The sequence below is a fragment of the Lonchura striata genome, chromosome 3 (assembly GCF_050655825.1).
Source record: "Lonchura striata isolate lonStrDom1 chromosome 3, ASM5065582v1, whole genome shotgun sequence".
Classification (NCBI taxonomy): Eukaryota; Metazoa; Chordata; class Aves; order Passeriformes; family Estrildidae; genus Lonchura; species Lonchura striata.
The window spans coordinates 5,217,058-5,230,406 of NC_140705.1; the positions used below are offsets into that span (position 1 = coordinate 5,217,058).

At 39.5% G+C, this 13,349-nt stretch overlaps 1 protein-coding gene across 1 annotated transcript; it reads left to right on the forward strand.

Annotated features, from left to right (window-relative positions):
• Positions 1–19: 19 nt before the first annotated feature.
• On the forward strand, positions 20–12,689 carry RHAG (Rh associated glycoprotein). Its single transcript, XM_021527248.4, has 10 exons — positions 20–209; positions 4,719–4,902; positions 6,609–6,759; positions 6,954–7,101; positions 7,844–8,001; positions 8,855–8,992; positions 9,212–9,333; positions 10,051–10,136; positions 10,996–11,069; positions 11,752–12,689. Exons 1-10 carry the CDS (start codon positions 77–79, stop codon positions 11,827–11,829), a joined length of 1,272 nt encoding a protein of 423 aa, XP_021382923.3. The 5' UTR covers positions 20–76; the 3' UTR covers positions 11,830–12,689.
• Positions 12,690–13,349: the final 660 nt, after the last annotated feature.

The following is a 13,349-nucleotide window of genomic DNA, read 5'->3' on the forward strand; positions in this document are numbered from 1 at the left end:
AGATCCACAGAATTAGCCTGCTCCTCTAAAGGCAAACACCCATTATCAAGCTCTCACAGCCACCTGCTCTCCAGCAATGCCTCCAGACTTTGACACCAACATGAAGTTCAAGTTCTCGATCCTGGCACTTTTTCTGGAAGTGATTGTCATTGTTTTGTATGGGATATTTGTGGATTATGACCCAGATCCTTCTTCAATGTTATATCCACGTAAGTACTTCTGTCTAAGATTTATAGAAGCTGAAATTTCTTTAAACTGATCCTAAGCAAGATTTCTGAATAACTTGTGAGACCTACTGATGAAGCTGGAAAAGAAAGTTGTGTTTTGGGGCAAACACATTTTTCTGACATGTGAAAGTAACAGGCTTCAAAGACAAATCCAAATTGAGCAGACACAAAATTCTGCAAGCACCTCACTGCTGAGAAGTTTACTTTTCTGGGAAAGAAGAGCCTGAGAAATAGTTCTAGTGTTTGCACAACAGGTTAAGACTTGGAGAACTGTGTATTGCTTTGAAAGAGTCCAGCATTTTCCAGAGACAGATGGGGGTGTTTCTTACCAGATCTTTTATCCTGATTAATGTATTAAATAATTAAAATTAATAGAACATTTCATTACTACCATCTAGGTTTGAAAGAGGTGTCTTATGAGAACAGGCAAATTGAGCTGTATATGCATCATTGCTATAAAATGTTGGTGAAATCTGGACTCCGAAAAAGGCCATAGTTTTGGTGAAAAAGTGGTCACTTTCTATCCTCCCCCTGCTATCTTCCAAAGAAGTGGCTCCATTAGGCAGTAATGGCTTAGCCTGAAAATATTTCTTTTGATTTGTTGCTCTGAAAATACTTGGTGAAGATCACAAAAAGCTCTTGGCCTGAGAAGTAGTTACTCACTTCCCTCATGCAAAAACAAGACTATTGTGAATTAATAGAAAACAGAGTTTGCAGCACTGCAAACTGTTTTCTTGGCTGCATTGAAGGTTTGTTGTTCAGTTTTTTGGCTCTGAGGCCTCAATGATTTGAAGCCCTGATTGAAATGTGCTTGATGAAGATCCTAGAGTACAGAACTCCCTGCCTGCAGGTAGCACCTGTGTAATTTTGAATGTAATTTTGAACCCTCTTTTTCTCTCATCCTAACTGTCCTTTCAGTGGCTGTTACAGGGGCATGTGATCTCAGGTTGGAGTAATCTTATATTGTGTATTCTCCCAGAGAGCATTGTCTGGGTCAGAGAACAGCAAATGAAGGCATATTCAGCTCCATATGCAAGTCTGCTGATGGACATCAGGGGCTAATTACTCACAGTTAGGTAAGCTCCACTGAGATGTGGCCGTGTCCCTGAGCTTTGCTGCCTTGGGCTGTGCCAGAGCCCACTCTCCATGGCACAGTTTGGCCATGTCAATGATGTTCATAGAGCCAAAGGAAAGTTTGAGTTAGAATGGACCTTAAAAATCATCTCATTCCAACCCCCTGCCATGGGCAGGGGCACCTTCCACTATCCCAGGCTGCTCCAAGCCCTGTCCCACTTGGCCTTGGACACTTCCAGGGATGGTGCAGCCACAGCTTCTCTGGACAACCTGTGCCAGGGCCTCAGCACCCTCACGGGAAGAATTTCTTCCTAATACCCAATATAAATTTCTCCTCTTTTAATTTAAAACTGTTCCCTCTTCTCTATCTTTATCTGCCCATTTAAGAAGTCACTCCCCCACTTTTTTATAAGCCCCATTTAAGTACTAGAAGATGCTTTAAGGTCTCCCCAGAGCCTTCTGTTCTCCAGGCTGAGTAAATGCTGCTCTCTTAGCTGGTGTCATATTAAACTATCCCAATTGTATTGAACTCTCCAAGTTCCTAAATGAGGTGGCCTTGTCAAGACAATGTATTGGGAATTACTCTTGGTCCAGTCTCACTCAGGAGGTGATTGTTGGCCTAAGCAAAAGTGATGCCAAAACCCACATGAGTAATTTGACAGCACAGGTAGTTGTACTAACACTACAGTATAGATCTTCAGATGTAACCTACCCAGTCAGAGATCACCCATGCTTATTTCTTCATTAATATCAGTGTCTAAAAAGTGTGGGATGAATTTCCTGCTGTGTCCCACGTCTCCCTGCACAGGCAGTGTATGAGTGTGTTATTCTTGCACACTTGTCCCTCAGCTGCCCACACTGTTGACCTGTGAGCAGCCTTCTGGAATGCTTTGGGCTCCTGCAAACTGTCCCCTTGACCTCCTGCCAGGCATGGCTTTAGGCACAGCATGGATAAGGGACTACTCTTAAGGTGGGAACAGTGTTTTAGGAGAGAAGAACATATATTTCTTTTTGCCAGGCTGTTCAGATTACCAGTAGAGACATAAACCAAGCAAACAACACTGATACCATGTTGAATTTTTAGATGCTGGCCTCACAGACATCATTCACAATAAGGAATGGGAATAAAAGTAGATTTTAACAATACCTGTATTTTCACTTTTAGGACCTCTTGTTCTCAAATTTACCTGCATAAAGTGGAGACAAAAGTGCAGTTTTCCTGAGGACTTGGCAGAAATATAATGCTATGGTTATATAGGTCTGTTAGGAAGTATCTTGAGCCAGGACTTCCCTTGAGTCCCTAAAATGATGGGATCAAACTGCTTCCCATGCTATGCCTTAGGATGTTAACCCATCTGTACCTCAGAGATTTAGTTCCTTCATCCAGGAGGTAATTTGTATTCTCAGGACTGCAGCGCAAGGCCTGTTCTGTATGCCTTATACACCTCAGCACCATGAATTCAAGATATTTCAGTGGTTTTGGACAGAAGAAAAATGAAAAACATAGTGAAGGATCAGCATAGCTTTTTACTCAGGTAAGGAGGGCTATGCTGAGATCATTCCCAAAGCCTAGCTTTGCAATTTATGTGCTTCTAGTGGATACAAGTACAGGCATGGCAAATTGGATGGACAGTTTCAGGTGTGTTGTATCACTGGAATGGGAGAACAAGAGGGTGTGATGGTTCTTAGAGCACTGAAAGAGGATTTTTTTTTTTATTGGCAGTATTGGCATCGTTTGCATTGTCCTGTGAGCATCCATGACTCATGGCTTAGGAAAACTTATGCATCCCTCTTGTTCAGAATTCTATGGTTTACAACTTTAGGTCAAGCAAGATCAGCTCCAGAATATGTCAGAAGCATCCCTGTGTTGAGATTGACCACCTTGCAGTGGAGTTAATATGCTGGTCTTGGACAGCCTTGCAGAATTCTGTGTAGTGGCTTTGTTAGGATCTGCTGGAGTGTTTTTCTCAATCTTTATTTTCCTCTCTCCCAGAAGTGCTGTGCTTTGTAAACTCAACTAGTTACTGAATCAGTTCGGTTCAAATCATGCTGTCTTCATCATTTAAAGTCACTCGAGACCTACTCTTTAAAATCATGCATAAAAGATAGTTAAAGTTCAAGGTACAGGCTAAACTAGAAGGAATTTGTCCTCAACACACATAAATTAACCTAGTTTTAACCAGGTCTTTAACTATTCACCATTTGTGTGAATAAGATTAGACAGCCTGAAGAGGAAGCAAAAGGGTTGGAGGTGTTTGTGAACCACCTGCATTTCTACAGAATCACATAATGGCCTGGGTTGGAAGGGACCTTAAAGTTTATCAGCTAATCCCAAGCCAACCAACGATGCTTTTTCTTAAATGCAAAGCAAAGACTCTTACTGCTTATTTCAGCACAAGGGCAGGGCTGGAGTATGACACTGCAAATATAAAAGAGTTTATTCAGAACCCAGTAACTTCTTATACTTCTGGGCCCTCTTTTGGCTAGGTTTGGTAATGCAAAACTGTGGAATGCTTCAAGTAGTGGGAATTGCAACTTCAAGCCAAATTTACACTAACCAGCTCAAGTTTTTCATGTTTTTTGGCATGCAAGAGCAATAAAATATTTTTTTTTTTAATGGTCTCTCTATGCTGGAGGTTCTTACTAACAGTAAAATCAGAAAAAAATTGCAATTACAGGACTCAAACCTATCTGGTTTAGAGTCAAATCATATAAAGCTTAAAAGTAAAAAAAAATATTTTAAAATATAAAGTATCCATGTTGTGGTAATAGACTCAGTTTGTATTAAAACCATAAAAAGAAAATTAAAGTAATAACTCTAAAAAGTAGAAAAATAACTAACCATATTTAAACAAAATTCATATTTCAAAAAATCCCCAAATATTTGAAGGAAGACTAATGGTATGCTGATTAACTATACTAATTTTTAAATTTAAAATTTGCCTTAAAATTAAGTTTTCTTTTATTCATGTAAAAAGATCAATGTCTTGGACAGTAATTTTTAGGGATCTCAAGCATTCCTTTGCACTGGGACACGTAGCACTCACCCAAACAAATCCCATGTATCATTTTGGACTCAGTCAGAGCGCACTGGCTCTGACCACCTTGATTGGAAGGGGAACATAACTTTTCCATAAGGACATGAAGCTGTTATGATGTTCCAGGTAGCTTCACAAAGAGAGAACAGTGCCAGACACAAGTAAATTTGCAAGTATAAAGATCCAGTGGCTTTCCATAATGATTTAGGAATAAATATAATGAATAATTAGGTGTGGCATTTTCCAGACATTCAATTTTCAGCTGGTAGACTGGTCATGAAGTGGGAAAAATGGATCACATGCATGACCATTTGTCTCCAGATTTTTACCCTTCTTAGTCACTCTTCACAGTCTCTACATAGATGTGTTTTCCCTTCAGACTTTCAGGATGTCCATGTGATGATATTTGTTGGATTTGGTTTCCTGATGACCTTTCTGAAGAAATATGGATTCAGCAGTGTTGGTTTCAACATGCTCATTGCCGCCTTCGGTCTCCAGTGGGGAATTCTGGTACAAGGATTTTGGCATATGGAAAGAGGGAAAATTTCTGTTAACATCGAAAGGTATATGTGAATTCACAAAAATTGATATTTCTATCCCTAAAGCTAACAGGAGAAGCCATAAACCACAATATCTATGGGGTCAGACTTAACCTAAATTTCAGTAAGCCTTACTGTCCACCTCTCCACATCATTCTGTCCTTCATTTATTAGGAGGGGCACTCCTGGTTCACTGGGAAAGGTGACCAAAGTTTGTGAACAAATTTGAGGTGGTACATTATATGTGGGAGGTGTGGGTCCTGTAGAGAGATTTTATTTGAATCTCTGAAGCTGTGGAGGCTGGAAGATTTCCAGCAGTAGCACAGCACATCCTGCACCCAACAGGCATGCAAGGATCTGTCTTTCCATGACACATGGGGTCACAGAAGAAAGCCTGGAGCTGCATGTCTGTGCACTCATTAAGTTTTCTCTTACTTCTCAAGGAATGATTTCTATGAGCATCATACTCCAGCAGGGTCTGAACACCAATCACAGAATAAGAGACCCCATGGGCAACGTCCCTAAGCACATTTAACACCCCTCCTCTTCATCTGTCCTGCCTCTGCCAAGGTCTCAGAGTGTTTTCCACATCTGCAGTTCTTTTTCCTGAGACAACTTGTAAACAATTATCAGCATCAGAACATTACTGAGAGGAAAGCAGGAATGATAAAAGTAGCTCCTGAATGCTTACAGTCAGGCATCTTTAGAGGGACCCATAGGTTAGTGCCTCTCTGTGCTCTAAGATTCTGATCAACTTCTGGCTTTATTTACCTTTGCCAATCCCCAGAACATATTAACACTGGTCCTGCCTGACAGCTCATGCAAAGATGGTGCACAGAGACAGACAGGTGTGCCAGGCTTCCAGGATTATATAAATCATATGACCAAAAACCCCACTGTCATCTTTGAAATCTAGGTGGCAGTCAGGGCTGGAAATTGAGACCCTGGAGCCTGTCCAGAGAAGGACAAAGGAGCTGAGAAAGGATCTGGAGTGTGAGTGTGAGGAGGAGCAGCTGAGAGAGCTGGAGGGGCCAGCCTGGAGAAAAGGAGGCTCAGGGGGATATTCTGGCTCTGCACAACTCCTGACAGGAGGGGACAGCCAGGGGAGGCTTGGGCTCTGCTCCCAGGGAATGAGTGACAGGACAAGAAGAAATGGCCTGAAGTGACAAGAAGAAACACAAGGGAAGTTTAGTTGGATATTAGGAAAAATCTCTTCACAGGAAGGGTGATCAGGCATTGGAACAAGCTGCCCAGGGAAGCTGTGGAGTCAACATCCCTGGAAGTGTTTTAAAAACCTCCAGATGCAGCACTGAGGGACATGGTTTAGTGGTGGACTTCGCAGTACTAAAAATGGTCTAAGAGACCTTTTCCAATCTAAATTATTCTGCAATTTCATGACATCCCTGCACATCCCCATATACTTTTCATCTGCCTTTTCATCATAAATCCAACCAGCAAAGCACATGTATGGTGTAAGCAGGAGGAAAGCTTCTACACTTACTCTTCACTAGCTGGTAAGATCCTTACAAATACATCTGGAAATTTTTTATTTCATTTTCATCCATGAAGATGAACTTGTTAATTTTGTATCTGAAGAGTTAAGGCTCTATAATTTTAATTATGTCATTTAATGGCATGCTGGATATTACAGCTTTTAAACTAGTTTTCTCTTTTTTTTAATGTGTTTGGTTTTTTTTTTTTTTGTTTTGTTTTTTTCTTCTTAACTTCAGCATGATAAATGCAGACTTCAGTACAGCAACTGCTTTGATTTCATTTGGGGCACTCCTGGGAAAAACAAGTCCCATTCAGATGCTGATCCTGACTCTCCTGGAGATCACCATGTTTGCATGCAATGAACACCTAGTTACCCAAGTATTCAAGGTACAACTGTTTAGCAATCATTATTTTCTCTTTATAACAAACACTTTCACTTTGTAATACTTCCAGTTTGCTTATGTTAGGCTTTTGTTTCCACCACAGAATTAAACCATTAAGTCCTCCAGACTTCTTGTTCATCAGACCCTTGTCTTTATGCTGTATAAAATATGTGGCATTATTCTGGGTCCCTGTTACAGGCCACAGATGTTGGAGCTTCGATGACTATCCATGCTTTTGGAGCTTATTTTGGTTTGGCTGCAGCTTTCGTCTTGTACCGTCCTGGTCTGACAAACAAACATGAAAATGATGAATCCACCTATCACTCAGACATGTTTGCCATGATTGGTAAGTGAAGTAATATCGAGAGCTGATAAGCTGTTCATCCCTCTCCCATCCCTTTTTTTTCCTCATTACCTATTATTATGATACATTCATTTTCCCAAATACACTTCTGGAGGCAAATTCCTTTTAGTCTCATGCATGCACTGCATTCTGTAGTACACATATTTTTACAGCTTTTCCTTGCTTCCAAGGATGGAAAAATCAAATAAAATGTGTTTTCACTGTGCATTAGTGGTGATTTCCTTTCTGTTAAATCTTGTGCTTTTCAGCAGTATTGCCAAGCAATTGTCCATAATTAAAAGGATTGAGTTGTGCCTGTCATGGTAATGAATGTCAGAAACCATATATCTAAACCATATACCTATCTGTCCATGAGAACTGTTCATAGACCAATGTACCAGCTAAAACTTTCAGTTTTATTGATAGAAGATAAAGGATTTGTATGTGAATTGTGTTGCTTGTGACTCCTGTTCTAGCTGGGGTTTCACAGTGGTGGTGAGCTCTGACAATGAGTGGGGCATGACAAGGGGTCATTAAAGCCTTCCAGTAATATTTGACAAGAGACTATGTGTCAAAATCCCAGCTGCCAGTGTCAAAAGCTTCTGCATATTCTATTACTTCTTCCAGAATTTTGGCCATCCCACATTTATCACTAATTATTGTCCTAATTTCCTGTTGCTCACTCTGTTGTATTGACCCTTGTGACTAAACATCTTTTGCTTTGTTTTGACTTCTATTCATGCAGGTACCCTGTTTCTTTGGCTTTTTTGGCCCAGTTTTAACTCTGCCATTGCAGATGCCCAGGTAACAGCCATTATCAACACTTACTACTCCTTGGCTGCCTGTACCGTCGTAACATTTGCCCTCTCCAGCTTGGTGGACAAAAGAGGCAAATTCAGTATGGTAAGAATCACATCATAACCCTTGCTAAATCGAGTCAACCCTATCCAGCAAGGATGAGAGAGCAGATTCCCAGTGTCCATCTATCTGTCCAGGCTATCTGGAGCCTTTCCCCACATTATGGTCAGAATTAGAGCTATTACACTTGTAAAACCTATAAAGTCTGATGAGAAGTGGCTGAGGGAGCTGGTGGGGGTGGCTCAGTCTGGAGAAAAGGAGGCTCAGGGAGGATCTTCTCACTCTCTACAACTCTCTGAGGAAGAAAGGTTCAGCCAGGTGGGGCTTGGTCTCTTCTTCAAACACCAAGTGACAGGAAGAAAGAAAACAGCTTCAAGTTACATCAGGGCAGGTTTAGACTGGATATTAGGAGAAATTTCTTCACAGAAAAGGGTGGAAAGCAGTGTAGTAGACCGGGAGTATGGTTGTTGTACTGGTTTGATGGTTGGATTTATTAATCTCAAAGGTCTCTTCCAGCCTTAATGATTCTGTGATAATTCTCTCTCGTTCACAGAACCTGCTGGACCATAGAGACATTAGTCCAGTGCTCAGGTGGACTTTTGAATCTTATTCCAGAGAAGTTCCTACTTGAATTTTCTTATTACAACAGCCAAAAGGTCTCTCAAGGAAATGACCCATTTCCTGGAAACCCCATTGCATCTGCACAACAGACAAAATCAAACCAGCTTCTATGCCCTTGCCCTGAAATCCAGCTCAGTTTTCACCCACCCCTTTCCAGCAGCTGCAGTTACTTGTCTGAGCCCAGCATGTGCAAGGGAGCCTTCAGAGGCACTCAGCCCTAAAACAAGCCACTGCTCCTCATGTGTCACCTCCGCCTCGCTCTGTGTCCCCTCTGCAGGTTCTCATTCAAAATGCCACCCTGGCAGGAGGAGTAGCAGTGGGTACCTGTGCTGACCTGGAAATCCATCCTTTTTCTGCCATGTTCATTGGGGTCATTGCTGGAATGGTCTCTGTCCTTGGGTTCCAGTTCCTGACTGTAAGTATTGAGGACCCAGCTCTGCTCCCATTTTTTAATTATCTTTGGCTTTCCTGGAGCTCCCTGGGTTTGCTACAAAGGGAGGATAGATACAGTAAATCCAGGTAATGATGACTTTTAATAATGATTTGATTATTGTACTTCTGCTCTTCCTTTTGCATCTAGAGATCGTGGAAAACTATAAACTCACTCTAAGCTTCCTATTTCCCCTCATTTCAGCCTGTGATGGCATCCAAGCTGAAAATTCAAGACACTTGTGGAGTTCATAACTTACATGGTTTACCTGGAATTCTGGGGGGTATTGCTGGCATCATAGTGACTGCAGTAAAAACAGAAATGAGGTGAGTTACAGAGAGAAGAGAGAAAGAAGTTCTTTGATTTTTTGAAGGTCTATTCTAATATGCTACCTTCTTTGGATTTAATTATGATTTTTTTTCAGAAACGCATCATTGATTTGATGTCAGGCATTGTATTCTCATTTAATTTGGGTTCTTCTTGATCTCCTGCCTTTAACACACTGTTTAAATGCCAGGCTTGTTACAGATTAAAAGTTCAAATAAAAATAAATAAATTAAAACATCATAAACAAACAGCACATTGAAGTATAACATAGAATTTTTTTTATTATGACTATCCAATTACACTTCCAGTATTTGTAAGTTTTCAAAAAAAAAAAAAAAAAAAGGCAAAATGGCTTTTTTCCACTATCTCATAAGACTCCAAAAAGATTAAATGCTGGTCGTTTTGACAGTAGGGAGTATTCTCTAATGACTTACAGGACATTAATAATATTCTCAAAGAACTTGTTTTCATCTGTAGCCTAAAACAAGTTAAATTAAAGTCATGAATTCTGTCTTGTGTACAGCAATGGCAGGATTTGTTGGACTCAATGTTCTTGAGTCTTCTCAAGAATCTTTATAGTCTTCAACCATAAAGATTCTGGGATATTTTTCTATCAGTTACCTTGTCCAGCATGCAGTAAGTTGCAAGACTGATCATCAGTCTCAAAGTGTAACAATTTTTTGATGGGCAATGATTTGGCTTTCTACCCTTCTCAGGAATGGTCACATGCTTACTCCTGCCCTGCAGGCTGCTGCCCTGGGAAGTACACTTGGAATTGCAATTGTGGGAGGAGCACTCACAGGTTAGTGTGATGCTTATAGTGACTAAAAATACATGTGAATTTAGAGGTTTTTCCATAGAAAACTTAAATGTATCAATAATTTTGTGTGAATAATACAAAATTTAAATAATGGGTCCTGATGCCAGAAACTCAAATACGAAAAGCAGTTTTCCAGTGTTTTTTTTCTTCAAATGAAGTTCAGGTTTGTCAGGAAGAATTTCTTCACTGAAAGGGTGGTCAGGCATTGGAAGGGGCTTCCCTGGGAGGTGATGCAGTCCCCATCCCTGGAGGTGTCCAAGGAGTGACTGGATGTGGCACTCAGAGCTCTGGTCTGGCTGACAAGATGGTGTTTGGTCTAAGATTGGACCTGATGATCTTGGAAGTTTTCCCAACCTTAATGTTTCTTGTTATTGTGAGTCTATATATCTTGCTGAATACATGCTCCAAAGATACTGAGTTTTATATCTATAGGATTAATAAAGTGTTGTTCTGGAAGGAATTCTTCTCCAGATTCAGACACTTTAAATTCTGAACAGAAATTAGTTTGAGATCAAGACCTACTCAATGAGGTGTCATGCACTTCCATGTGTTTGTGAATACTTCCAAACAAACAAACAGAATGTCAGGCTGAAATAGAAAATTTTGGTCTGATATCTGGTCAATTAAAAGCAAGCTGTTATTTATGCTCTTATTTATGTTTGTATAATGAAATCTGCATCACCCCTCAGAATAATTGACCTGATGTCCCAGGATGGTTAGGCACTCCTGTAGATGAGGAAATCAGTCAGAAAATGTAGCTGGCTGCCTAGAGCAGAGCTGAGGAACATTTATTTGGTCATTTTCTTCATTTTTTAAACCTCTGATGCTGGTTTTCCTGCAGGTGCTATTCTAAAACTCCCCTTCTTGGGACAAGTATCTGACCAGAACTGCTTTGATGACTCTGCTTATTGGGAGGTAAGACACAACCTCCTTTAATTTTCATTATGTTGGAGGATGTATAATCACTGCAACCCCACTTTCCTGGGCTTTGTGGTTTGCACACATGAATCAGAAAGGCTGCCCCTTCAAAATTAAAAAATCCTGCACTGCCTCAGGCTATGAATTTATCAAGGCCAGGCCACCTTCAGGATAATTTTTGGCCATCTTAGGTAATCATGCCTTTTTCATTGGACTCACCTTGAACAAAAAGCAGAAAGAGAGACAACAAATGATATCACAGTGGAGGCCTTTATCTCTCTCTTGCATGCTCACTGTATCAGGTATCCTCTTCCTTAACAGAGGTTGATGACATATTCTTAATTTAGGCAATCTGAACTTTATCGTTTTATGCCAGGACAAACCCAAAAAGGCAAGGCAAGAATATATAAATATACATTCCTTGTAAATAAAATGTGAAGTTAAAGGAAATTTTATTAGTTTTTCAATAAATGAAACTCCTTCTTCTATGAAGAAAACCCTGAGTTTATCCCTCAGTATCCAGAACTGATGGCTCATGTCAGGCTGTATCAATGTTAACAAACATATATATATAATATATATACTAACAGAATTACGTTCTCGGCACATTTTAGTCTTCTTTTATGACAAAAGCAAATCTATATATCCTAAACTGAGCTCTTTTTTTTTTTCATGGCAGGTTCCAGAGGAGGAGACAATACCTGAAATTTACTCCAGGCACCATGAGGAGCACAGCAGATTTGAAGCTGCCATGTAGAAAAATAATTAATCTGCAGTATTTGTCCTAATGGTGCTCTTTTCTGTTTTGAATGCTAAGAAATAATGAAACAACATCCAAGTATTGTCCCAACCACACCAGGTTTTTAAGAAAATGCTGAAGATAGCTCTATTTTTGTAAAAGAAAACAAGCTTGATTTTAGATTACTTAGTCATTTTGCCAAGCTCAGGTGAATAAATTAGGTCCTTCTAATATATTTGTTCATCAGAAAAAGACACCACAAATTGCTCTTTAAAATTATCTATATTTTACCTTTTGTTGTCACTGATAACAATATAGCTCTTGTAATAAACTCTGGGTTTCAAGATTATTACAGGACAATATATTTAATTGTGAAACTTCTGAGTTACATCCTTCAACTGTATAGGGGTAATCAAGAAGAAATTAATTTATATTTTTTATATGGATTCAAACAAACTTTTCACCAGAGTATCCCAGCTTAAATTTTTAAGAAAGTGTGTTGTCCTGTTTTCCAATGGAGGAGAAAACATGCTGTATTTTGAAGTTTGATTATGACAGGAAGCAAAATGTTGAAATAATTCTTACGGCAAAACACAGAATACAGTAATTGATAAGGCAATATGACTATCAAGATTCCTTATTAATATGCTTATTGTAAGGGAAAAGAAAGTGAAATTGTAAAAAATTAATTATTGTCATAGATCTATTTATTTATTGTCATAGATTTAGTTAGTTTCAAGGACATAATAAGGGAACTAAGAAGGAGCTATGAAAACCAAGTGATTGCATAATAGGTCTTATTCTATTCAACAGTAATAAGTGGATTGTAGCAGTGTTAATGGTAATAAATATAAGCTGAAAACAGCTCCAGAAAAACATTAATTGTTTGAAACTGATTGGAAAGAAATTATGTTCAACCTATAGAAGATTCCACAGAGAACTTCCATGGGACAAGTTACTGACTCTGAAGTCACTGCATCCTAAAAAAGCAAAAGTAAAAAGAAGAAAACTGAAGCTAAATTAAGGAAAATTAACTTCATCAGAGCAGTGATGACAGTGGCTGCTCAGTTCAGAGACAAAAATTGAGGTAGATGAAGGAACTCCATGAGGTGCCTTCATGCATGGGATAATCCATTGAGAGACAATGGATGAGAAGTGGAAATCAAGCAGAAGGAACACAGTGCCTCAGCTCATCAGTCATGGAAATCTACTGCTGATGTCTGAATAACCAGCTGTCACGGTTTGATGCTGACGCAATGCCAGCACCCCCCATGAAAATGCACCTTCCCAAATAAATGTTGTGAGATGTCATCTAGAACAGACCAAAGCGGGCCCAAGCTTAATAACAAAGGGGAAAAAAAACTTTATTAAACTACAACTATGATAAAAGGAAAAAGAAAAAACAAAAACCACACACTAAATCCAAAATGAAAACCTTCTAAAACATTCCTCTTACCCCCACCCAACTCCAACAAATCACAGTGAGACACAACTTGGACCCTTAATCAAGTTATCACCCTTCAATATAATCAATACTT